Source organism: Ziziphus jujuba, chromosome 1 (genome assembly GCF_031755915.1).
Source record: "Ziziphus jujuba cultivar Dongzao chromosome 1, ASM3175591v1".
Lineage (NCBI taxonomy): Eukaryota > Viridiplantae > Streptophyta > Magnoliopsida > Rosales > Rhamnaceae > Ziziphus > Ziziphus jujuba.
This window is the reverse complement of record NC_083379.1, coordinates 20,237,405-20,263,657: the sequence shown is the minus strand read 5'-3', so window position 1 is coordinate 20,263,657 and position 26,253 is coordinate 20,237,405. Positions and strand designations below refer to the sequence as shown.

The 26,253-nt window shown below is 30.6% G+C and overlaps 3 protein-coding genes across 6 annotated transcripts; all 3 read left to right on the top strand.

The window, feature by feature from the left end:
* The first annotated feature begins 1,403 nt into the window (after nt 1-1,403).
* Nucleotides 1,404-5,003, top strand: LOC107422141 (uncharacterized). 2 transcript variants are annotated; one of them, XM_048467394.2, is made up of 5 exons: nt 1,404-1,557; nt 2,630-2,927; nt 3,026-3,148; nt 3,462-3,752; nt 4,358-5,003. In XM_048467394.2, exons 2-5 carry the CDS (start codon nt 2,664-2,666, stop codon nt 4,565-4,567), a joined length of 888 nt encoding a protein of 295 aa, XP_048323351.2. In that variant the 5' UTR covers nt 1,404-1,557; nt 2,630-2,663; the 3' UTR covers nt 4,568-5,003. The 2 variants fall into 2 exon arrangements, with proteins under 2 accessions (XP_048323351.2, XP_048323350.2); XM_048467393.2 differs by having other exon boundaries at nt 1,442-1,701.
* A 5,052-nt stretch (nt 5,004-10,055) lies between these two features.
* On the top strand, nt 10,056-14,991 carry LOC107422094 (ADP-ribosylation factor GTPase-activating protein AGD5). 3 transcript variants are annotated; one of them, XM_016031498.4, is made up of 11 exons: nt 10,056-10,453; nt 11,291-11,349; nt 11,562-11,652; nt 11,987-12,041; nt 12,138-12,228; nt 12,330-12,525; nt 12,643-12,829; nt 12,983-13,146; nt 13,487-13,714; nt 13,800-13,858; nt 14,598-14,991. In XM_016031498.4, exons 1-11 carry the CDS (start codon nt 10,403-10,405, stop codon nt 14,755-14,757), a joined length of 1,341 nt encoding a protein of 446 aa, XP_015886984.3. In that variant the 5' UTR covers nt 10,056-10,402; the 3' UTR covers nt 14,758-14,991. The 3 variants fall into 3 exon arrangements, with proteins under 3 accessions (XP_015886984.3, XP_015886993.3, XP_048321709.2); XM_016031507.4 differs by having other exon boundaries at nt 10,057-10,453; nt 12,986-13,146; XM_048465752.2 differs by lacking the exons at nt 11,291-11,349; nt 11,562-11,652 and having other exon boundaries at nt 10,059-10,453.
* Nucleotides 14,992-23,589: 8,598 nt separating this feature from the next.
* LOC107422988 (uncharacterized) lies at nt 23,590-25,827 on the top strand. Its single transcript, XM_016032496.4, has 2 exons — nt 23,590-24,478; nt 25,052-25,827. Exons 1-2 carry the CDS (start codon nt 23,860-23,862, stop codon nt 25,441-25,443), a joined length of 1,011 nt encoding a protein of 336 aa, XP_015887982.1. The 5' UTR covers nt 23,590-23,859; the 3' UTR covers nt 25,444-25,827.
* Nucleotides 25,828-26,253: the final 426 nt, after the last annotated feature.

The window sequence follows — 26,253 nt, the reverse complement described above, 5'->3', positions numbered from 1 at the left end:
ATGAAAATTTAATTGGCTTTCATGAAAACTTTTTCTTACTAAGTTTTTAGTACTAAAAAACAAAAAAAAAAAATTTAAATTAATATCATTATATATAATTTGTTAATTCTATCTCTATACGGGCAATGATAAATATGGGCTAAATAGCCTATTAAATCATTACTGTATTATATATATATATATAACTAGGACTTTTTTTGCATACTCCTAAAAATTTTCTGAAAAAAGATTTAAACTCATTTGCTTATTTTTAAAAAAATTTGTGAAACAATTTTGTTTAGAAAATTTTATAAAACCATATTAGAAGATGATAGACTAGGACAAAAAAAAAAAAAAAAATTAAATAAATAGAAAAGAGGTCCAATTATTTTTTAATTAGACCCATTCTTGTGAAAATTTTAGGTATCTAAATTATATCCATTATTGTGATCTATAATGCATAATTAATTAAATATAAGATAGTAAAAATAAACGATATGTAAGTGTATAACTTATTTTATTTATTTAAAAATACGGAGAAAATTTTGATATAAAAATGCATAAATAAAAAATTATAAAATACATTATAAATTAAACAATATAGTGCAAAAAATATGAATATTAAATATATATTACAATTAGTTATTTTTAATATAAATGATAAAAAGGTACCTATTAGTAAGATACCAATAGTTTAATATATTAAGAAATAAAAATTAGTAAATAATTAAAAAATAAAAATAAAATTAATGTTTACACACATTTTTTTTCTATTGTAGAAAAAAATAATTAAAATTGTTTGTATATTTAAAAATACATTTTTTCTACTTATATAATATGGACACAATACATTTAAATATATGTTTTACATTTTTTTTTGTAAATATATATATATATATATATATATTTCGTATATTTGAAATTGATATAAAAAATTGAAATTTTTTAAAAAAAATACATATGTATACATATTATATTATATTATACGTATACTATTTGCAAATTGAACTTAGGATTATTAATTCTTTTTTTATTTTAAATTATCAAAAAAAACAAAAAACTTGGAGGAAATAAAAACGTTAAAGCAAATAAAAACATTAAAGCAGTATGCAATGCATCACTTTCTTTGCAGAGCCTTGTTCGCATCCCCCATTTATCATAAGAGATTTCGTTTATAACGCGTTAGGTGTTTTCTCTATATATACGATGTCCACCGTAGTAATCCGTTAAGAATTTGCCACATCAGCTTATTTGGTAGTCCCAGAATCGTGGCAAGATCTTGTTCGTTGAACGAAAGACCAATATTTTAAGACCACGTGGGTGTGCATCTATACATTTAATATGAATTTCTGATAAAGAAAAGTCAAAGGTCCACGACACTATCATGTGGTCGGACTTGATGAGGTGGCAAAATCTGATTCATACACCGAAATTAAAGCCTTTTTTGTGTGTGTGTGTGTGAAAACAATACCAGACGGGACCCTAAAAAGCAATTATCACGATATCGCAGACTGACTGACAATCCTCGTTGCAATTGCCGACTGAGTCTGAACGTTGGTTGGCCTCTCTGTACTCACGGTCCAACTTCTCAACCCCAATAATTAAAAATTAAAAAATAATAAAAAATAAAATAAAATTCTCAAAATTTATGCCATTTTCTGTCTTCTAGTTTGTGGGTTTGAATCTCAGATTTGTTTGGATCCGCTAGATTGTTGTGGTTCGGTGAGTTTTTTGCTATTTTCCAAGCAATAATGCCTGCTTTTTTCAGCTCCAATTTTCTGCAGCTACTTTCATTGTTTCAGAAGCTCTAGATTCTTTATTTTTGCTTTGAATTTGCAAATTAAGTGCTTTCAAAACAGTAAGGCAGAGAAATCTTTGTACGCTTCGTCTTCTACTCAAAATTTGTGGGCTTTTTTATTTTTTATTTTATTTTTTGTTAATTTGTCATTTCTTGTTATTGTTCCGTGTAATAAAATTTTGCAGACCCGGTAGTGAAACGAATTATTTGGATTCAATATCTGGGTTTTTAGTTGGAGCAACTAGCTAATATTATAAGTATGTTTTTGGTCATTTAGTATGGAAATACTTGTAGTTTGAGGCTAGAATCTGTATGGGTGTGGGAGAAATGGGTTTTAACACTGTGTCACTTACATGTCAATGGAAGTTTAAAAAAGAAGGCATGCAGTTTGCTCCGAGTGATGCATGAATTTTGTGTTCAACTTATAAGTTCTGATATCCAATCTCACTTTGAATGTTCCCGAGTTTGCATTAAGATGAATACTTGTAAAGAAGTTCACAAGAAGTGAAGAAAATGACTTCTTTTTATAGGCATGGTTTGATTTGTTTGGAACATTTTTATGTTGAGATTATTTGCGGTTCCCTTCTCTTTCAAATAAATTTTAATGAAATCACAAAAAAGCTGACATCTATGTGGGTAACAATTCTGTGATCATACTCTGCGATATGAAGATCTTGCATGAGCCTTGTATGAGTTCACCCTTATAAATATTTATTGATAAGGCTTCTTTGATTCTGTGTTCCCCAGGAGTTCCATATGGCTTAAATGTTTAGCACCTTAAATTTTGATCAAACTGTACCAGTCCTGAACTTTTCATTTTCTATTTTCTTTTTTTTTTAATCTCTCTGGCAGGTCTTGAGTATAGTCCGTATCTCATTACTAAATAATGGACTTAAGTACATTTGACCGTGGACAACTGACTCTGCTGGGATGTGGATTGTGTGTGATGCTTACAATGCATTTCACAGTCCAGTTATTGTCTCAACATCTCTTTTACTGGAAGAACCCAAAGGAGCAAAAGGCCATCATAATTATTATTCTTATGGCTCCGATATATGCGATGGATTCATTTGTAGGTTTACTGGACATCCAGGGAAGCGAAGCATTCTTCATGTTTTTGGACTCAATTAAGGAGTGTTACGAGGCTTTGGTGAGTTCCTGTGACTCAGAATCAGTTATGATTTGGCTTTTCTATTACCTCCATTATGTTCTGAAATAACTGGTTGCTTCACACTTTTCTGTATACAGGTGATTGCCAAGTTTCTGTCTTTGATGTATAGCTACCTGAACATATCTATAAGTAAAAATATTGTTCCAGATGGCATCAAAGGAAGAGAAATCCACCATTCATTTCCGATGACTTTATTTCAGGTAATGAAGTGGCTCTGTTCTCTTTCATGTTTGAAAGTGGAAATTAAACCTATCTTACAGAAGTTACAAATATGAATTACTACATATTAAGGCTTGTAAATTGCACCATTTTTTCTTTTGAATCTCTAAAAGCTTGCCTAATAGTGCAGTTGAGGGATTGAAGGACATCTTTGATTTATTTATTTATTTATTTTAATTATTTTTTCAAGTGTTGATATGAAATCTGAATGCAAACAATAACCAACAATTTCTAGCCTTTTTGTTTTTGTGTGAAAGTTAATAACTTATATGCTATGATTTCATAAAATTGCAGCCTCACACTGTCAGGCTCAACCACCATACTCTGAAGCTTCTGAAATATTGGACATGGCAGTTTGTCATCATCCGCCCAGTTTGTTCCATCTTGATGATAACACTACAAATAATTGGAATATATCCTAATTGGTTGAGCTGGACATTTACTATCATTCTCAACGTTTCTGTTTCATTGGCACTGTATTCTCTTGTGGTCTTTTACCATGTATTTGCCAAGGAACTGCAGCCACACAAGCCACTTGCAAAATTCTTGTGCATCAAGGGGATTGTCTTCTTCTGCTTTTGGCAGGTAAATATTCTAAGTCATATTGATGCAGGACCAGTATAGAGAAAGAGGAGAGATATAGAATTTGACAAAATGGGGTGAGAAATAGGAGGAGGAAGATAAATAGATGAAGGGCGTAAACAATTAGACAATTATGGAGAGAGCTAGATGAAAACTAAGATAGCAAATATAGAGAGAACCACAGAGTGAGAAAATACTTTTATTCAATATTCTTGATAATCTAACTGTAGAGTTCTGGAGAGTTCTTTTTATGTTTTAAAAATAAAAAATAAAAAAAAAAACAGAAAAGAAAAAAACCCGCCAATTGTAAAAGGGTATCTAAACTAAATAGGAAAAGTAATGAATACGGAATAATTTAATTGTGAAACTAGATCAAACTCAAGTCAAACCAAATCCTAATAAAATCCTAGATCACCCAAATCACTAATAATGCATCACTGAGTAAATGACAGAACTTTGTGTACCTTCATAACTCTGTAGATGCATATGCTTCAGCTCTTGTATCTCCCATCTTTCCTTTTGGTCTTTCAAACATTTCTTTGGATAGTAGCAGCACTAGTGTGGATACCTTTGTTCATTAAGAAATGATCACTTTTGACCCTTTGCAGGGAATATTGCTCGACATACTTGTTAAATTGGGCATCCTCAAATCACATCATTTCTGGTTAGATGTAGAGCACATTCAGAAAGCAACTCAGAATATCTTGGTATGTATGGAGATGGTTGTCTTCTCCGTTCTACAGCAGTATGCATACCATGTTGCACCCTACAGTGGAGATGTTGAAGCCAAGTTGAAATTGAACAAGAAGACTAAATGATGTGAATAGATACAGCATCATAAAATTTGAGACACTTCATCATGTGTCATATTTATTATATGTAGTAATGGGAAACTTCAAAGGATTGCCTGTTTGTTGACATATGGAGCGGATACTTTTGTGTTTTGCATCTTTAGCAGACGGTGTGGATGTTGATATATCGTGCAAACATTCAGTATCAGTGTTTTCAGTCATGGCTGCTGTTGTTTTTGGTTCCTACGGGTCAGAGCTTTTTCATTGCTGAGTTAAGTATATGTCGTTTACTTTGCGTTGTGGGAGCAATCTTATGTATATTGATGTCAGCTGCAAATGCTATTTTCATGGTAGTGCTATGGCCTAAGCATTGTATAAAGTAGAGTCAAACTGCCAAAATAAATCATCTTCCAAATTCCTATTGTGCTCGTCATTATTTATTTATTAGTATGTACTTTATTTATGTTTGTGCATTTGCCATAACAAGCAAAGGTGAAAACCCCCTTTCTGCATGCATTTGTTTTTTCCTTAGAAGCAGAATACTGCAAGATTAAAGTCTAATTATCATTTTAAAAAAAGAGAGGGCGAGAGAGCAAAAGGCCTTTGTCACGTGGTTTATTTGAATTTTTTTCCTTCTAAATTTGTTCTTTATCCCGACTTTATTAGTGTTCGAAAAGTTGGGTTTGGTTACTAATTTTTTTTATAGAGAAAATGGATAGCTAAAGAGATTAACACATTTTAAGGTTATGTTGTCAAACTCAACTTAAAAAATTAATATCAAAAAAGTAAAAGTAATGACAAGAAATTGATTATGAGCTACTTCTATGGTTCTATTATAATGACAATAAATAGATTATGAGCTACTTCTATGGTTCTATTATCCATATATCCGTACACCAACATTTTGTCTTCATCTACAGTTCCATTTATGATATAGAAATATTTATGGTAAGTCTTAAGTAAGGAAAATGAAATAAAAGACTTTGAAACATTTATAGAAAACCATTTTGAGGAAAGTATTTTCGTTGGTTGCTATATACAAATATATATTTTATATATAGGAGTCCGTTCCTTGTAGCAATAGTTTTTAGGATGATTTTTGACAAATAATCTCAGCCATATATACTCATTTAATATAACTTATATAATTTATTTTTATTTAAAAACTATATTTGTTATAATAAAACTAATACAAACCTCTTAAGCAAAAAAACAACTAATACAAACCTCCAATATTCTCTCTCACAAAAAAAAATATTTTCTCTCTCCTCATACATAAAATATTTAATCTCTCTCCTATATTTTATTGAAAAATGAAAAATCTCTCCCATACGGTCTTTTGTATAACCAAAAATGTATATATTTTGCAATAAAAAAATACAATCATATATTTTCCTTTTGTTTTAAAATAATATTTTTGTATAAACTGTAATATATAGAGCTGTTGATGAAAATTGTCACGTTAAAAAAATTATTTTTTTAGCACAAAATTATAGTTCTTTATTTAAACTATTTTTTTCTTCAATGAAAATTTTTTGGAAACTTTCTATTAAGAATTTGGATTACATATTTACAAATAATGGAAGAGAGGCAAATTCATATTTGTGTTTATCATGTTGATATTTTGATTATTTTTAGTGGAGTAAAACCCTTTTTTTTTTTCTTTTTTTTTTTTACTGTGTAAAATATTGTTTCTGGGGAGAGATTTTTTTTTTTTGGGAGGTTTTGAGGAGGGATTAAATATATACTTTTTTTCTAAATTAGTAAAGATTAACATTGCTTTTTTTCTTTTTTTTATTTTTTATATTTGAAGATAAAATCAGATTAACATTTTTTAACATAATAATTTAAATTGTTGATGAGAAAGAATATTGTACATTTTTTGACAATAACAAATGCTGTTGTAAATATAGAAATAAAGTTCAATAAGTGAATATTTTCTAAAAGTAAGAACAGATTTGTACCCTTGAATTATCTTAGTTTAAAGGTTGAAATTATTTGTAAAAAATATTTTTTATAACTATTAGTATAAGGAACGGGCTCCATTTTTTATAACTATTAGTACAAGCTCACGAATCTTCGTTGGCTATAGCAGAAGCCACCAACTGTTTATTGACTGTGGTCAGTTTAGCCTCCAAAAATGCTATACGATCTATTGATTCAACTGGTAAAATTTCTTGACCAATTTCATCATGTAGATGGCTTCCATGCTCCAACTCTTTGGTCACCTTTTCTAGATCTATGCAAAAACAATTGAACCTAATCTTGGTTCTAGGCTCTTTGTAATGCTTTCAAATCGCTACACCCCTACTTAGCACACAAAACAGTTAGAGCACAAATCTGGATGAGATGATCTTCACACGAATCTTTGAATCTTCCTATTTGAACCTGCAAAATAATGAATAAATGTGAAGAATCTTGGAGTACCGATGTGGTACTAGCCAAAGACACTCAAAAACTCAAGTCAGTAAAAGTGTTTGAAATATTCTAATACTTACTGTAAGCTTAGAACAACATATTTTACTTTGGTGGATGAATCATGTTTATATAAAGTGTTTTTGACTTTTTAGAGTCCTAATATGTCTCAGATTCTTAATCCCCAAAGGGATTAGACCAAAAAATCATTCTCAAATTGGCACTTATCTTCTAGAAAAACCCTTATAATGATAAAATTCCTTTCATCCTCATATCGTTAGCTGAGGTGTCCTTTTATTCTTTGAAAGGTTTAAACTAACTAGAAAGAACTGACCTAAATCCAACTACAAAATGAAGTTGTTTCATCTTTCAATGCCATTTTGTCCTTCTATGTCATTTCAACCTTTACAACTATCCTATCCCTTATTGTTATTTTATCCATCATTGTCATTTCATCCTTTATCATTGTGTCATCCACGAAGTTAATTCCTTTAACTCAACTAAAATATTTTCATTTCATCCTTATTTCAAAAATAATTCCATGGCTAAATTATCCCACATAATACATATATAAACCTATTAGTCTGTCTCAGTCACGAGAGTTTTGTGAAAATGGAAACAAAGACCAACCACCTTGTCTTCATCAATGTCAGTTAATCGATCGACCAGTATGGATAAGTCCGATCAGTTTCATGCGTAGCTCTTATTGCATGGTTCTCCTTGCAGAAATTTCTTTAAGAAGAATAACAATCCAAGTAAGTTAAGGGTGAAACATAAGAGAGAAACCTTCCATGTCATTTTTTTTTAAAGACCATTTAAAAAGTTGTGATGTTTGACACAACATATTGAAAAAATTGACTTTTATTATTATTATTTGTTTGTAAATTGAAAAAAAAAAAAAGTGACTTAATAGGCAATTACAAGCATTTTCTATTATGTGGATGAATGTTCCCCAAACTAGAATGATTACTTTTTTGTTTGATAAATATTCAAACATATAAATTCTAAAGGAAGTATCACAATCCTATACATCTTATTTTAAATAATTTTAACTGTCTCTTAGGATACATAATAAAATGATTGATTGCATTTGATTACCAAACAAAAATTCATTTGTTGCTTTAATTCTATAGCAATAATAATGCTCATGGTTTTTCCTAATTGTAATCGGATAAAAGTGTTGAATTCAGATCTTACCATATTAAGATATAAAAAATAACAATTAAATAAAATAAAGATAACTACTTAGAGCATTTTTAATATACATGCTACATATATAATATGGATAATATTTTTAAAAAATTGTTTTTCAATGATAATGTTTAGAATGTTGATGTGCCATTTAGACGTACACGCTCTTTTAAATTGTAAAGTTTTCTAAAAAATAAATTTTTTTCTTGAAAAATCAATTTTTTCAAAAAAATTTCGATAAAATATATAATTAATTAATATTCATAAATCTTATCATATTGAGATATAAAAATTAAAAACTAAAATAAGCACGTAGAGCATCATTAATGGAAATGTAGATTGGGAAATATATATGGTAATAATATGGAAAATGTTTGAAAAAAATTATTTTTCAATGATAATGTTTACATTGAATATCAAACTGATGTGATTTGAATATTATCAAAAAGAATATCTAAATTTATAAACTATGTTAGATTCTAAAATTTCCTAGAAAGTAATTTTTTTTCCCAAAAAATCAACCTTTTCAAAAAAGAAAAAAGTTAATAAATTATATAATTAATTTATAATGGTAAATAACTTTTGCAAATATTATTATTTGAAAATTAATTTTAAAATTAATTATACATTTATACTACTTAAATTTTAAACAATATCAATTTAAAAAGCAATCTACTTTCATTATTAGAGATGCCTAATCCTCTACCATACTTCTATCATGCTCCTATCAAAAAATAAAAAATAAAAAATTACCTACTATGCAAGGATTCTCCGTAAAATCAATCATGCTAAGTCATAATTACATTGGAGTGGGGAATCCTCATAAACTATATTTTCTTACCGACAACACAAAATTAATCCTCATAAATTTGTCAATGAAGATTTGTAAGATGACAACATTGGCAATATAATCAGACATATCATAAATTGTCAATGATAGATGGAGCCATATGCCGTGAAATTTGACATGTAGTGGTGGCACTTTTCCTGAATTGAGAGGGATTCCCAACAAGCCAAAGTACTATTAGGAACTTCATTGTTCAACTCACACAACAATCCAAACGACATAATATCCTTCAAAACAATTGGGCTGTCAAATTACGTCAAAAAGTTTGTGGGAGTCGACCTTGGAAAGCACCCACCACAGAAAGCCTAACACAGTATGATTTGATAGCAAAATTAACATTTCAATTTCCAAATCCACAAATATGATCTTGCACTAACAACATGTTCGGTTGAATTACAATACCAAAGATTGTTACATGGTTGTTTTCCTTCTTTCTTTTATCAATATGTAGTAGTAAGAAGAGCTTTTTTTTTCTTTTCTTTTTTTTTTTTTTTTTTTTTTTTTTTTTGGTTGCAACTAACGAGTTGTGAAATTCACAAGAAAACCAATTTCCAGTTTTTTTTTTTTTTTCTTCTTCTATATACTATGTCTTCCAAATATAGTGTTTGTCATTCTTACATTAAATCGCAGCAGACCATAAATTAATGGCAAAAACAACTCTTCTTTTCCTTCTTCCTTTTATCAATATGTAGTAATAAGATGAGCTTTTTTTTTTCTTTTTTCTTTTTTTTTTTTTTTTTTGGTTGCAACTAACGAGTTGTGAAATTCACAAGAAAACCAATTCCCAGTTTTTTTTTTTTTTTTTTTTTCCTTCTTTTATATACTATGTCTTCCAAATATAGTGTTTGTCTACCTACAACAATGAAGATTTGGGTGCTTGAAGTGGATGTTTATTTTATTTTATTTTATATATTTTATTTTTTTATATGGTTAAGAAAATGAGAAAGAGCAAGTCCATATTGCATTTTCCTGTACTAAACTGGACGATACAAAATCCAGGAAAGATAGCGGCTTCACATCATAGGCGACCACGTTGTTTCGAGGTGACGTGAGCCGAAGGGAAATAAAAATGAAGATTTAGAAGTTTGACACCAACCAAAACACAAAACGCCACGGAAGCGTGTGAGAGAGGCTTTGGCCTGCTTCCAAAACCCATCGCAAACCGTAAACCAAAACCAAAAAACATTCATGCTTGGCAGTTTTCACACGTCATTGCCAACCCAGAACCCAATAACACCCACTTCTCCCCCCTCTTTTCTTTTTATTCACCTTCTTCTTCTTCTTTTTCTTCTTCTTCTTAATTTTCTTTATTCACCAGAAAACAGAAAAGAAAAAAAACGAAAGAAAGAAAGAATACACATCATCATCACGAAAGAAAATTGGCTGTTGAGTTATTGGAACCAAGCAATATGAACGAGAAGGCTAGCGTTTCTAAGGAGCTCAGTGCCAAACATAGAAAGGTCTCTCTCCTTGTTTTCTTTCAATAACCTCAAGAGCTATATATATATATATATATATATCATTGTTACCTTTTTGATTGTCTTCTTTTTGGCTGTGAATTTGGAACTGACAAAGTAGTGATATTTATAATCTTATGGTGAGCTCATTGTTTTGCTTACTTTTCTGTTTGGTAGTTGTTCATTGCTTGAACTATGAGTTTAGGTAGCCATGAATCAAGTCAACTAGTTCATGATGAGTTTGGTGTCGGACTGGACACACACACACACACACACACATATATATATATGTTTACTATGAATATGATTCACTATTTCTGAAAAAGGGTTCTGCTACCTTGCAACCTTATTTTGCGACCATGGCGGTTTTATACTTGTATTAATTTCATTTTGACTTGCACAATTTTATCATCATCTAGGCAATGTTAATTTTTGGAACAGGATTTTGTTGAGGATCATAATTGGTCCTCAAATGGAAATTCTTATTGCAATTTTGCTAGCCAGATGCTTCAAATCCTTTTTCCCAATTATTTAGTTGCATCTTATATTATCAGCATGAAAAAACTGAGTAGACCTAAGTAATGTAAAACATCAATGATGTGAAACAGAACCCGTTTAGGTTGTATAGGATTTTTAGTTCAATGAACAAATTGCGTTAACTTCACCTGATAGATGTCAAAGGTATTGGTGATGACAAGAGTGTCTGCAATTGAGAAAGAAACTTTCTTGATTTTTCTAATTTACCTTACTTATAATGAATCTTGTATTAAAGCTCTTTTGTCTTCAGTAAATCATTTTGATTTGGATCATATTTGCATTATATGGTGTTCATGTTTGCAGATATTGGAGAGTCTACTTAAACTACCAGAGAACAGAGAATGTGCTGACTGCAAAACAAAGTACGTAGACAAGAGAATAGACTGTCTGTTCCCCATGTACCAATAGCATAACCATTTGAAGATTAAAAAACTATGGGAAAGAAAAATAGAGTTTAAAGTGTTGAGCATTTCAACTAATATGTCTGAATTTTAATGGAAGATCATGTCTTCATACATTCTACATGTATGATTAGAGTAACTAACTTCCGAAATTGGCAACTTTATCCATGCAGAGGTCCACGATGGGCTAGTGTGAATCTGGGAATCTTCATATGCATGCAATGTTCAGGGATCCATAGAAGTCTAGGCGTACACATATCAAAGGTGGCAAATATCCTTTTACTTGTAATTTTATTAATCATTACATTTTTTTCTTTTTTTTTTTTTTTTGGTTTGTTTCAGAAAAGACTGCTTTCTAACGTTTGCATTAGGACTTAAGAGTTAACTGTAGCACAAATGTTGAGTGTCTATCTTGTCTAGTTTGGTTAACATAGTTGGATCCATTTCCTATCAACTTAAGCTTTAGAAATTGAAGACAACAATATGTTACCAAAGCTAGTTGTTTCAATGCTCATTTTCCCTTATGCCTTTTGGATTGATTGAACTACTCTTGATGCTCTACATGTAATTCTGAATGATTTTAGTAACTTTGTTGCAGGTTAGATCTGCCACTTTGGATACATGGCTTCCAGAGCAGGTCGCTTTTATCCAATGTATGCCCCATTAATTTGAGTTCATTCTTACTAGAGTCAACTAAATTTTAAAATGATAGTACAAAATGGTGAGTCATTCTGGTTTCTTATTGCTAGCTATGGGGAATGAGAAATCAAATAGTTATTGGGAAGCAGAGTTGCCCCGTAATTATGACAGAGTTGGAATTGAGAATTTCATCCGTGCAAAGTATGACTCTTTTGAATTATTGATGGCAAATATTTATTAGTTTGTTTACACAGTAATACTTCTTTGGCTTATAATCTGGGTTGAGTTTGGTTATCCATTAGGTATGAAGAGAAAAGATGGGTTCCTAGAGATGGAAAAGCGAGAATGCCTCCCAGGGTGAATGAAGAGAAAGCTTCCAGGCTTAACCCAATGGCTCAGAGTTTTGATCATCTTGGCTATGCAAAAAATAGTGAATGTTTTCCTAAGGAGAAGAAAAGCACTCATCCATCCGTTGCAAACAATAGCACGTTGCAGAAGGTAGACAAATATTTTGTTCATTTTTTAAATTCTCAATTTAGCAATTGACAAATAGTGCTTGATTCCTTTTTGTTGAATATATTTGTGAATGGAAATAAACATAGTGTTAATGGACAGACTACTCTTGTTCCAAAACCACAAGAACCTGTGCAGAAACCAAAGTTAGCAAGTCAGCCAGCGACTGCTACCCCTATTGTCTCACCACCTAAAGTCGATTATGCTACGGAACTTTTCAATTTGCTTTCTTTGGGGGATTCTGGAGAAACTGATTCCAGAGCTTCTGCTGTTAATAATCCATGGACTGGTAAGCAAAGATGTTTCTTGGATTTATCATTCGAGTAATTGTTGCTTAATCATTGTGGTTATTGTTTTTCTTTTTGAATAAAATTTTTCACATCATGAATTTCACACGTTTTTCACTCTAGTATTGTCATTGAATTTGAATCTCAACTTGCAGCAGCTGAAGTAAAATTGAGAGCAGAGAATCATAATCCACCAAGCTCACTGGAAAGCAAGAATGAATCCAAATATGGAATTGAAGATCTATTTACAGGTTCACCATCAGTCTCCCAATCCTTCCCAGTGAAACCTCAGAATGACGTTATGAGCCTATTTGAGAAGGTATATTCTGCACAAACGTTTGGCGTAGTTCCAAGTGCAACAAGTACAAACTGATACCATTATGATCAAATCCCCTTTTTCTTTTTGCAATTTTTATTATTATAGCAATAAGTTGTTAGACTTCAGCTTGGAACAGATGTACATCTGACCAATAATGTGTGTTCTCTTTCCAGTTGTCTAGAGCATGAACTTTTCTTTTTAATCAGTATCCTTCACAATCTTTTCTAACAATCTACAGTAAAAATAAAAAATAAATAAATAAATTCTCTGTATTTTTACCTAATAATTTCGTCGAAGGTTTATTTTCCTCTCACCAATTTAATTTTTGGGCTATTTGCAGTCCAGCATGGTGCCTCAATTTTCAATCCACCAACAACAACAGACAATGATATCCCAGCAACAGTCATTGCTTATGGCTGCTGCAGCAAAATCTGGTGCCCATACTTTTCCTGCTGGTCCGCAACTTGGCTTTAATGGTATTCTTTTATCCACTCAAAACTGGGGAAGCGTTGGCCATCAAGCTCCCAGAAACTTGATGCCTGTAACAGATCTACAATATTATACAAAGGTTGTGCTCGTAGAAAGCTTATTTACTATAGTATAATGCAGTCCAACTTCCATCTCTTACCATGTCAATTTTTTTAATGTTCCAGATGTGGAATAGCCACCATTCCTTTACAGCAGGAAATCCACCTCCTTTTCCAGCATCTAGGTAAGAGTAACAAATTCAGCAAGTTAATTGATAAAAATTTCTTGCTACACAAGCTCCATTGCCCCCTCCTCAAGTTCTCTCATTGCGTGAGTTGAGTCCATGACCTTCCCCCTCCTAAAAGGACTCAGTTGTAGGAAGTGTAGAAAAGTGGACCAGAATTCAAATGAGAGGCTCTTGAAGCAGCAACAGTCATTAGTTTTAACCAGCCTAAAGTTAATTAAATTGTTATATGATCCATGCCTTAGTATAAATTTGACCAGCTTAAACAATACATGTTTAGGAACTCATAATCCATGAGCATCTAAACTAAACCATACATGTTTAGGAACTCATAATCCATTAGCATCTAAACTAACTAAAAGCTATAGCAACTGTTTTTAGTTTCAAGATTTGAAACCCAATATCTGCTTGTTCACAAGATTTTGGAACATTTTGAAGACAATATTTTGAAACATTTTGAAGTGTTGATGGAACTTGGAATCTGAAGATTCTGATGATAGTTTTATCACTCTTAAAAATGAGATGGATTGGAATGGATTCTCTGTCATTCTCATTAAAAGGACTGAATGATTAACAGCAGTACCTAATCAATCCAGGAAGACTAGGACAAGGTTTATGTGTGCAGATATTCATATACTATGAGCATTACATAGTGTTTGATACAATACAAGGTTTATGACCATCACGAGATGCCTAAATTGTCGTATTCGTTGATTCCATCACATATCTATTAATGCAGCATGTATCCAATGGCTCCAGCAGCTCCAATGAACAGTGTCACTGGCATCAGCACATATGGACCTCTATCAGCATCGCCCATATCATCAGTCACTCCAACTCAGTCGGGAAAAGATGTTGATTCGTCGTCATTGATGTGGGGATTGTATACAAAACAGTAACTATGCTTATGTTATGGGTAAAACAAGCTGTGGTTGTCAGTATACCAGACAGGACCAGTTTACTTGGTAGTTTCAATATTCCTCTGGGCTAGGCTTTCATTCAAATCAGATTTTAAAGTTGGACCTTTTTTTTTTTTTCTTTATTCCGAACGATTTATATGATATTGTATTGTGTCTTTTTATCTCCATTTTAGATTATCAAATAAAGAAATCTTAGATAAGTTTGTTCAAGAATTTGATTGCAGTAGAAGAGAAATTTGCTTGAGGTGTGAGATTATGTGATCACCATATCATAAAGATCATCTGCAAGAGTAAAAAGTTAAAATGGAAACCAACAAAAAAAAAAAAGTTCTATTTGAATAATGAACATGGCAAAAGTTACGATCCTGACAAGACTTCTTTACCTAAATCATATGGTAAATACTCAATATTACTCATTATGAGTTAAATTTAATGGTTTAGTTGGATGAAAAAATTATTAAAAAAAGAAAAATAAAAAACAACAACAACAACAGGTGTTGGGAGTAGCTAGAAAGTTTTGGTCTATCTTATACCATGAGTTTAAGCTGAACGGTAAGGAAGTACCCAAAAAATAATAATAATAAAACCACATTGGTCATGGAAAACGATTTTGCAGTCTAGCCAGAATTTGGGCTTGGGTGAGTCCATAAGAGCCCAACAAAATATTAATTGACTGGTCGTATAGGCCCATCTCTGTTCAAAGAGCCTGATCCGTCTGATTTGATTAGTTCTTGTTAGATAAGATGATCATACTAGGTTTTCATTGATCATGTGCCACATAAATGCGGCTTACGATCACGTTCAACGTTCAACATCATACGTGTGGGGTTCTATTAAATATTTAGGTTCATTACACCACACCACTTATACAACAACTGTACACAAGTTTAAAGTTTCTTTTTTTTTTTTTTTTTTTTTTTTTCCTAACTCACATCTAGATTCCTTAACTACTACACAAAATTAAAAAGAAAATAATAACAATAAAAAATATAAAAAAAGCATTGAATTTCCAAGAAAAAGTAAAAAAGAAAAAAAAGGGTAATATTAAAAGGATATTGGGAGATTGTGCAAAGGAAGAGGTGGACATCTGGCAGTCACGTGAGAAATGGACGGCGGTCTAAACTGTAACGGATTTGGATGACTGACTTTGACTTCAAAAGTGCCTTACCCTTACCGTTTTCCTTATCCTCTTCTTCCTTCATCTCCTTCCCTTTCCGGTTTTCACAAATACTACTACTTGTCCTCATCTTAACAATTTCCCTACACCCTCCTCTTCATTTCACCAATCACTCCACTCCAATCTGCTGACTTTTTCCCCCATCCCACCTCCACCATGATTTAAGGATAACATTGTTAAAATATTATATATATATATATAGTATTTAAAGAATTAAGAATACAATCTCTAATTAGATTTTCTAAGTTGTGTATGGTTTGGTGAACAAATGGGTTTTTTTTTTTTTTTGTAATTAAAAATAAATTAATGGTGGAGAAGAAGTTATTTGACAGTTGACGTAGCTTTCACACTGCACTTTCCTGGATGTTCCAGCGTCTCTGGAAGCATACAAACCCACTCTCACCCTTCTTTATCTATTAGCTTATCCTTTTTTTATCTCCATTTTTTTTTCTTTTTTTTTTTCTTTTTTTGATATTAAAACTTGGATGATATCTGATTTTCTACACAATAACCAAACCCTCTGGACCAGTCACATCCTTACGGGGCTCTACTATTCCCTTTATCCAAACGGACAATTTTAATGGGGGGTTTAGCTAGCTTGACTTCTGTTTCATTTCTGTTGGGATTTTATTTATTTATCGTGTTAGTTGGATGAGGTCTAGCAGTTGAAAGTTGGGGTTTCCCCAGTGCTCAACAGCTGGTTCATGGTTCCATCATCCTGTTATTGAGTCAAGCTTAATTCCACCCCTTTCCTTTGGATGCCTTAAGGCTTAAACAATGCCATGACATTAGTTTGTTGCAATAGATTGAAAGTTTGTTTAATTTCCTCTCTGCTTTTTTTTTTAAGCTTTTGTTTTAAAAAGTAGGAACGTTTCTCATGAACGCATTGAATTTGCTTAATTAGGATTAGACCTTGTCTTTTAAATCTAATTGTTATGAAATAATTCTTTATTTTAAAAATATCAAATTGATTTAACAAAAAATCTAATATATACATATATAATCCTATTAATCTGACAAGGGTATTCTAACCTTATAATATATTGTATAAATCATTAAAAAAAAAATTGATCATTTTCTACCTTTATAAAGTTAGAATATTTATATATATATATATATATATATATATATATATGTATGTGTGTGAAGTATTGCTTTGAATACCTTTATTGAATGAGATTAAATTGAATTTGAACTATTTTAAATTAAATCCAATTAGTTTTAAATTAGTTGTATGAATATGATTAAGCTAAATTTTATATAATCCATTTTAGAAAATAAGCTGTTAATATTTATCATGATGATATCGAGATAGTTAATACGATATCAAAATTACATATCGCATTTAGGATATGATGGCGTTTCTACCATTTTACACAACCCCTTTCCAACTGTGAGTAAACTGGCTAGCTTGTTCATTAAGCTTCAACAACATACTATAGACTTTCTAGAGATTCAAATTTTTAGTTGCTTAATCTTCATTTCTTAATTGTTTAACTTTAAGATTAATATTATAAAAAAAGAAAGAAAGAAAAATATATAAAACTATTGAATATTCAAAAGCATAATATTTAAAGGTTTTGGTTGCACAAAAGCGAAAGGCAACTTGAGCATCCACATTATAAAATCATATTGGTTGCACTTTCACGTCGTGTTATAATAAAATTACCATGCACTTTCGTATGTGGACCCGACGCTCCTGCAACTAGATACTCAATCAAGGTTGTAACCTGCTCTTTCAAGTTAACGAAAGTCTTCATAATCAAATTCCCTCATCTTTAATGGACCGACCATTTTCTCCCGACTTAATCTCAAAATGATAAAATTTAAAAAGGAATATATTTACTTTCATGTGAATATCCAACTACTTTCAATCTTCATCGACCATTATTAATCTACAGCTTCAAAAGCCTAGAAAGGGCTAATTGCTACTGTTAATTACCCTCTCAAAAGACCAAAAATCTCATTTTTATTTGGGAATTTGGGTGTCGTAATCAGTATGCCATTAAAGGCACTACAACAAATGGTATTTAAACGTATGGCGCACACAAAATGCTCAATTCATCTTTTTGCTGGACTTGAGGACACTAATTAATTCGATTTGATATATATATATATATATATATTATTTTTATTAATTTTTTATTATTGTTATTTTTTATGGACTAAATTAAAAGTTGGTGTGCTCTGATCAAGATGGTTACCTATCGTACAACGTTTATAGTATATAGAGAAGATGATGTACGCGTGTGTAAGCTAATACTTGCAAGTCAATGTTCTCCCTAGGTTGACTAGAATAGTCTTCACCAATAAGAAAACCCCACGCACAAATATATATTACTATCCATATATATATCAAATGCCTTTATTACTTAACTACCAGTCATTGTTAATTATTATTATTATTATTATTATTATTTCGATAAATTTATTGTTAATTAATTAACTTCATAGGTATTATTATCATTTTAAAAATATATATATTTTTAAAAAAAAATATTTAAATCTGCACCATAATTCCTTTTAATTGCATCATTCTTTTTTATACCAATAAATGGGGATGTCAACTTATTTGTGGTTTTAAAGTAATAAATGACGAACACATGGTGTACGATATATATTGTAAACTATTTGGTGGAATAACATTAGTCTTATATAAGATTCGATCATTATTCTGTTTAATCACATACTTATAGCATATTTGCAAAACTTGTTTAGTATTCAAAATATACGATGAAAATGTTGGATAAAATTTTGAAATCTTCATGGTAAACATATATATATATATATATATATATTTCTAATCAAAATTTTTATACGATCGACAATTTTATGTATTATATAATTTAATAGTATTCCATTTGCTGTAGGCCTAGGAGTGGTTATAAATTTTCTTAAGTATTTAACCAAACAGCAAAAAGGGGATAATAGCTTAATAAATATTTTTTAAAAAATATTTTTGGAATATTGGAGCTGTGAGAGAATGATTGGATACATTGGACCTGAAGTGCAATGATAGTCATGCACCTGCAGAAAGAGTGTCTCCATAAATATCGGCATGCTCCGCATCCAAATCACCACGGATCTGTCCCAATTGATCAGGGTCCCATACACATACGTTTCTTGATTTATGAGGGTTAATATATTTATATATCCAGGACCTAGAACCTCCTGTATCATATTAAATTGAAGTATGTCTCTTCAAATCTGGTTCTCTTTTTTTGTTTTTTGTTTTTTGTTTTTTTTTTTTTTTTAGGTTTTCTTTTTTGTTAAGAAAAGAGAAAGGTTTTAAGTATCATATGTTAAATCTATATATATATATATAACTCAATCTGTTATGGTATTATTAGACATTGATATGATATAAAATTAAATAAGATAAAAAATAAATAAATAAATAAAATTTTTAATTTATTTTAAAAAATTCAGTATTATTAAATTCCATATAAAATTTTAATTAGTTTTCATCTTTTATTAGATTTTTATTATTAAAAAATAAAAATAAAAAAATATTTTAAATTATTGAGTAACAAAGGATAAAAATAAATTAGATAGTCTACTAGATTATTATTGGATGTATATTTATATATTTTATTTTCCTTTTCAGTATTACCCTTTTTTTTTTCTTTTTTTTCTTTTTTTTCTTTTTTTTTCTTTTTTTTTGGGCTACAAGTTTATTTCTTATAATTTATCTTAAAAGATTTTTAATCATAGATACATAATTTTTTGAAAAACATTATAATGAAAATTTAGGGTAATGTTCTCATTAAGTTTTCATTTTCGATTATTAGATATAAAATTAAATTAATGTTGAGACATTTACTTTATTATACATTAAAGAACTTTGCAAAATATATTTGTGTATATATATATATAATTAAAGAAATTTATTAAATTGTAAATTTAAGATTTGATAATAAAATTCATTTTTTTAATAAATCAGAATTAAAAATAAATAAATAAATAAAATAAAGATAAAATGAAAATAATAAAAAGGCAGCCATATGATAATCATATGCAAAAAATAAAAAAGTAGTCATGGCAATCAATCAAAAAAATAAAAGGAGTCTCCTAACGAAATATATATCTTTCTTCAAAAAATTTACCAAACCTAATCTTAAGTTTATTTTGAATTACTTGTTGATTGTTAAATTTTAAAGTTGAAAGCATTTTAGTTAAATAGTACTAACATAAGTTTTAAATTTAGAAATAATTATTGAAATTTAGTTGAGACACTATTTAATTATGAAGTAGTAAAATAATTAGGTAGGTTTTCCTAGTGGCTTTTTCCCCTTTGGGCCCCCTTTTTTTTATTTTTTTTTTCTGGGTTTTTGAATGCTTTCCTCCAATTGATAAACGGTAAATTACATAAATTATCCCTTTCGTTTAAATTTTTTTTCTACATATATCCTCTACTTTTGATAATTTTAGGTAATTCCCTTGCAATTTAAATCTGTTGCTTAAAGTACCCCTCAATAAAATTAATGCAAGTTTATGCGAAATAAATTTAATACTGAAATGACGTGAGCTACCTTTCTAAAGTGTTTTAAACATTTCAAAATTTTCTTTTTGAGATAGTTTCACAAACTTTTCATGAATTTTGAAACTCACAAACTTTTCATGAATTTTGAAACTTTTCTTTTCTTTTTTTTTTTTTGTTTCGTTAAATGCACTTTGAAACTTTTCTATGCTTATTATTGTATTTAAATTTTTTGCAGAATCTTCCCTTATATTTTCATTTCATGTTGCAATTTCTTCCTTGTTTTAGAAAAAAACATAAAATTCATCAAAATTTGCAGGTGTGGAGTGATAAAATAACTCAAGTGAAAATATATATAATTTCAATTTAATTTATTTAAAAGTAATAATATACCAGAGGCATTAAAATTTAATTGTGGATTAGTTTCTTTTCGATACCCTTAATTTATAGGATTTTACAATTTAATTCTCAACTTCCAAACACAGCTATTTAAGCCTTTAAATTTTAAATTTGTTGCAGATTAATTAAATTCCTAATTTTCATCAAACAAATTTCTTTTGATAAATTTCATCAAACAAAATGATCACTTGACTTTCTTTTCATGGTCAATAGCCTAGTCTTCTTCTTCCCAAATTATACTACAAGTTTCGAGACACACTTATTACCAATTTATCTGGGCAAAATTGAAAATTAGATTAATTTTCAATAAATTTAAAAACTATAATTTGAAATTATTATGTTTAAAAATTAAAAAACTAAATCGTAATATTTTACAAATTAAAGATAGCAAATTGCAATTAATCCTTTAATTTTTAAAAACACAATGCTTGATTCTTATAGGAACAGCATGGCAAAAATATCTACTCTTTCACATGAGAAATTTCATATACACTATTATAATAATAATTAAAAAAAAAAAAGCAAATAACAAAATACAATAAATATAATCATTAAAACTATATCTAGCATAAAAGGGAAACAATATGGTATTCCATATCCTTTAAAAAGTATACTAACTGAATTAATCTTGTTTCATTAAACAATGAGTACAATAATAATAGTAGTAGAGGTATATATATATATATAATTGTTAGTAATTAGAAACAGCATTTATGTCAGTTATTTGATAATAATATCCACAGAGTCAGTTGCATTATAGTACATTATAATTCATGAAAGCTATGAGCGGAGGTGCACCCCCTCAATAGAATCATGCATTTAATAAGTACTGGGATCAGCTAGCAGCGCCTACAATGTTTATGAAAATGGAATGTAATTAAATTTTCCCACTTCTTTTCAACTTTAACAAAATCAGCTCTAATTTGCTTTAAATTCACAATCAAAATAAAAAAAGAAAAAAAAAAGTTAGATCCTCATTCGAAAAAAATAAAAGAAAAAGTTTGATCTATTCACCGAAAAAAGCAAGTTTGATCTATTTTGTGGCTCATACAGGTTGGGTCCTTTTGGATATTAAAGTATTAGATAAAGATTTTAAAAATACAAAATAAAAACTTTTGCAAAAATAATCACTGAGAATTCAGAATTGTTGTAGAAATATGCACACACTGTAACATTACTTTTTACTAATTTTTTTTTTTTAATTTTTTTTTTTTTACAATATCATCTTTTGAAGGAAAAGAAAGCAAGCAAGCTTTTTAAATTGCAGCAGCAGTGCACAACCAAAAGAGGCGAAAGAGAGGGGTCCGTTGTCGGTGAGAGAGTGGGCTTGCCAGTTGCCGTGCCTATTGGGTCAGCGTTTCAGGTTTGCATTACAACCTCCGTCTGTAACGGTCAATTATATGACCGTTGAAACTGGCACATTATTTTCGAATTTTCAAATTGTTTTTTTCCTATTTATACCACTGAATATTATTCTATTCTATGATAGCAAAAAAGAACATATATTCTATAATTTTCTTTTTAATTTTTTTTTTGACAGCTACATTACACTCATAATGTGGTTGTAGTCGTACCCTACTGGGACTCTGTAATTGCCAGAATTAGCTGCCACGACTCATTTACGTTCTCTATAAAGCATTCGTAGAAGTATCCCATTTTATATAAATAAAGTTTCTTCGGAATCTCCTCGTACATAATCATTATATCATAGCTGTCCATGAAGTAAAAAGTAAGAACAGAATTATAGGGTTAACATTCTAGAAAAGTAAAAAATATAGTGTAAATATTCACCAAAAAGAAAAATATATAGTTTATAATTTAGGACAACTTATGCAAAAGTTATAGAATTTAACTTCTTCTTTTTTTTTCTTTTTTGTATCCTTGGGTTTTAATCAATTTGGAAAATAGTAAATAATCAAAATCGATATTAAATGTCATCTTCATTTTTTCTTTTCAATGTCTTTTTCTTAAAAACAAAAATAGTAGAGATTATGAAGAAGGAAATTTATCGACAACATCATTCGGAGTCCTCCGGGCATTAGAATGAGTGCCTAAGAATTAAGAAATAGACAAAACAAATCAAACAAAAATAAAATAAAATAAAATTCTTGTACTTCCTTTGAAAAGATAATGCAGGTACGATGGGACTTGTGAATAAAAGGAAGGAAACAAAACGAAAAGAAAAGAGTTTTTTTTTTTTTTTGTTCTTTTGGATTCAATAGGAAAGGTAATTAAGTCTTCTTTTTTTTTTTTTTTTTTTTTTATAAAAAGAAAAGATAACTAAGTCGTCCATATCAACGTGATATATTACATATAAATATATACAATATATTTATAAAATAACAACATAATATTGGTTTAGCTATTTTATAAATTAAAAAGAATTTCAAGCACAAAAATAAAATAAAAAAATCCCAAAATCTACTAACAATTTAAATATCGATAACTATTACCAAAAATAAATAAATAAATATCGACAAGCTACAGAGGATGTGATTTTGTTATATGCTCGTACGTTTTTTTTGTCAGTTTGCAAAACTAAAAAGAATAATAAATTAGAAGCATCTTTGGGCTCCACAGCCATGATTATTATTCTTGATAATAATTAGTTTTTTTTTCCCCTTTAATTTACGTCTTATCTTTTTTAACTAATAAATATTATAATATGACTATTCACCAAAAATATTATAATATGACTATTCACCAAAAATATTATAATATGACTTTTTTAGATAAGTGGGCCACCACCTGGATATCCTTGAAAGCTCTAAAAAGTGCAGCATGACGAACAGCCAAACGAGTGGGCCATCCGAAGATAGTGTCCATATTCAAAGACATCTCAACCATACATTTATCAGTCTGTAACATCAAACGGTCAGGATTCCATCACAAACCGCGTCTCTGCACCACCTCCCTATATAACCCCGAATCGAGCATTGCACTCCCCATCTAGTGCTGCTTCACCTCCTGAATTTCCACTCCAAAAAGACATATTCAGTCTTTACAATACAAACCGAAAAAAGAAATGGCGTGGATTGTTTCTCTCAAAATCATGCTGATTTCGAGCGGCGTCGTTTTCATGGCTTTGGCCATGAAAGTCTCTGTTCCTTTGGTGTTGGAGTTCGTAGCCTGTCACCTTCCTCTCATTTGGAGCTCCTTCGTCTCATGGCTCAGGCCTCCATATCTCTTCGTCATCATCAACGGCATCATCATTATCATCGCCGCGTCTTCCAGATTCCATCACAATCAGCCGGAGACACCGTCACCTCCACCGAAGGTTTCGGAGGATCACGGTTACGAAGCTAAGGTTCGACCGGAGTATGGCATTTTAGAGAAACCTGAACTGGCAGTGTACGAGCTGAGAGAAGAGAAGCCGTCTCTGTCGCTGTACGAGCTGAGAGATGAGAAGGGGATGGTGGAGTATGAGGAGAGAGAGGAAGTTACGGTTAAAGATGTGGAGACTGCAGTGGTAAATGATACTGTAGAAGACGAAGACGAGGAAGAGGAGGACTTTGTAATCTCGAGGACCGAATGGAAACCGCTGAGGAGGAGCGATTCGTCGGAGATTATTCTGTATCCGGCGGAGAAACCTCCGGTGAGGGCGAGGTTCGGTCACCGGAAACCGCTCAAATCCAGTCCTGAAGGTACGTATTAGAATTTTTTTTTTTTTTTTTTTTTGTCTTAACAAAATTAAAATAGTTGAAAAACGGAAGTTTGAATTTGAAGTAGTGGCCGTTTGGCGGCCCAAAAAAATTCCGGTAGGGGTCGGCAGTCAACTTTTGTTTGTAAGACACGTCTCTGTATAAAAACACGTTTTCCGAAAACCAATCATACAACCCCACCGTCCCACTTTTATCATTTTCCGTACAATTTCTGCGTTTTCATGTGGAAGGAAACACTGTGTATTGCGAAAGGACCGACGAGTCGTTATTGCTTGTGCTCCCATTCATTACAATTGCCCCACTCATAATTCATTACCCTTTTCCTAACAAAATAGAGTTCAAATGTTGCGTCTGCTATACGATTTTTTTAATCTTTTATTTTTTTCCTTTTTTGCCCTTTTCTGATTTTTGTAAATTAGAAATTTATTATATTTTACTGTTTGGTAATTTTTTTGGGGGGGTATTATGGTAAATAGAATGAAAATCTAATGATAAATTTGGTGATTTTGATAATTTTGAAAAATAACAAGTGTGCGGGAATTGGATGTGCTGCAGGCGGAAGGGCTCTGAGGGTATCGAAGCCAAAACGGCTCGAAACGCTGGAGAGCACGTGGAAGGCGATAACGGAAGGCCGTTCGATGCCGCTGAGCAGGCACATGAAGAAATGCGACACGTGGGAGAATCACGGCCGTCAGATAAATCTGGGCCTGCTGGACCCGTCGCCGGCGGTGAAGAAATCGGAGACTTTCCAGGACCGGACCAACCAGCAACTGCAAGGTCCAGGTGTCACATCATCGCCTGGGTCTGGGAAGCTACGGAAAGAGCCGTCGTTGAGTCAGGACGAGTTGAACCGCCGAGTCGAAGCGTTCATAAAGAAGTTCAATGAAGAAATGAGGTTGCAGAGGCAAGAATCGTTGAAGCAATACATGGAGATGATCGACCGTTGAACCCATTGATCACAGAGGTCAAAGATAGTGTTATTTGGGTCCTTAATTTTGGTAAATAGGAAGTATTTTTTATTCGAATTTTTAATGTTTGCGAATATATTTTCAAGCATAGGTAAGAAGGATGATGAAGTGTGTAAATTCATCCTTTACACAGCAGGAAAAAATGGACAAAAAGAAGAAGAAGTCCCAAAAAAAAAAAAAAAGAAAAAAAGGAAAAAGAAAGAAAAAACTTGAGATTTTTAAAATCTTTTTAAAATTTTTGTGTCAAATTCTGTAGATAGTTTAGTTGTGTGCAAAGGAAGCTAGTTAAGCGTGTAACTAAAGATGGTCCAAGTATGTTTATTATATTTATTAAAATGAATCATTAGATAATTATATTTTCAAGTGTGTTGTTATTATTATTATTTTTCTTTTTAAAATTTTTGTGTCAAATTCTGTAGATAGTTTAGTTGTGTGCAAAGGAAGCTAGTTAAGCGTGTAACTAAAGATGGTCCAAGTATGTTTATTATATTTATTAAAATGAATCATTAGATAATTATATTTTCAAGTGTGTTGTTATTATTATTATTTTTTGCTTTGATACAAGTGTGTTATTTTTTAATAATTTCAAATTATAAAAATTTTATTTATCTTCTTTTCTTTTGCTTTTCAGAGGTAAGTATATCATTTTCAATTGTAAGCATTACACGTGACTATGTTGTTTATCAACTATTAAATTCTCTTCCAAAAAGAGAGGAAAAAAAAAAATTAGAATTTGTCACATCATTTTGTAATGGATATTTTGACAGACAAATTTTAGAAATTTTGGTT

What these genes read in the sequence shown, in the direction of transcription:
- LOC107422141 (XM_048467394.2), top strand. Translation starts at nt 2,664, where the DNA reads ATGGACTTAAGTACATTTGACCGTGGACAACTGACTCTGCTGGGATGT. An exon ending in TTCCGATGACTTTATTTCAG is followed by an intron (nt 3,149 to 3,461) that starts GTAATGAAGTGG and finishes ATAAAATTGCAG; the next exon opens with CCTCACACTGTCAGGCTCAA. An exon ending in TCTTCTTCTGCTTTTGGCAG is followed by an intron (nt 3,753 to 4,357) that starts GTAAATATTCTA and finishes GACCCTTTGCAG; the next exon opens with GGAATATTGCTCGACATACT.
- LOC107422988 (XM_016032496.4), top strand. Translation starts at nt 23,860, where the DNA reads ATGGCGTGGATTGTTTCTCTCAAAATCATGCTGATTTCGAGCGGCGTC. An exon ending in GCTCAAATCCAGTCCTGAAG is followed by an intron (nt 24,479 to 25,051) that starts GTACGTATTAGA and finishes GATGTGCTGCAG; the next exon opens with GCGGAAGGGCTCTGAGGGTA.
- LOC107422094 (XM_016031498.4), top strand. Translation starts at nt 10,403, where the DNA reads ATGAACGAGAAGGCTAGCGTTTCTAAGGAGCTCAGTGCCAAACATAGA. An exon ending in GCAGGTCGCTTTTATCCAAT is followed by an intron (nt 12,042 to 12,137) that starts GTATGCCCCATT and finishes TCTTATTGCTAG; the next exon opens with CTATGGGGAATGAGAAATCA. An exon ending in TGTTAATAATCCATGGACTG is followed by an intron (nt 12,830 to 12,982) that starts GTAAGCAAAGAT and finishes CTCAACTTGCAG; the next exon opens with CAGCTGAAGTAAAATTGAGA.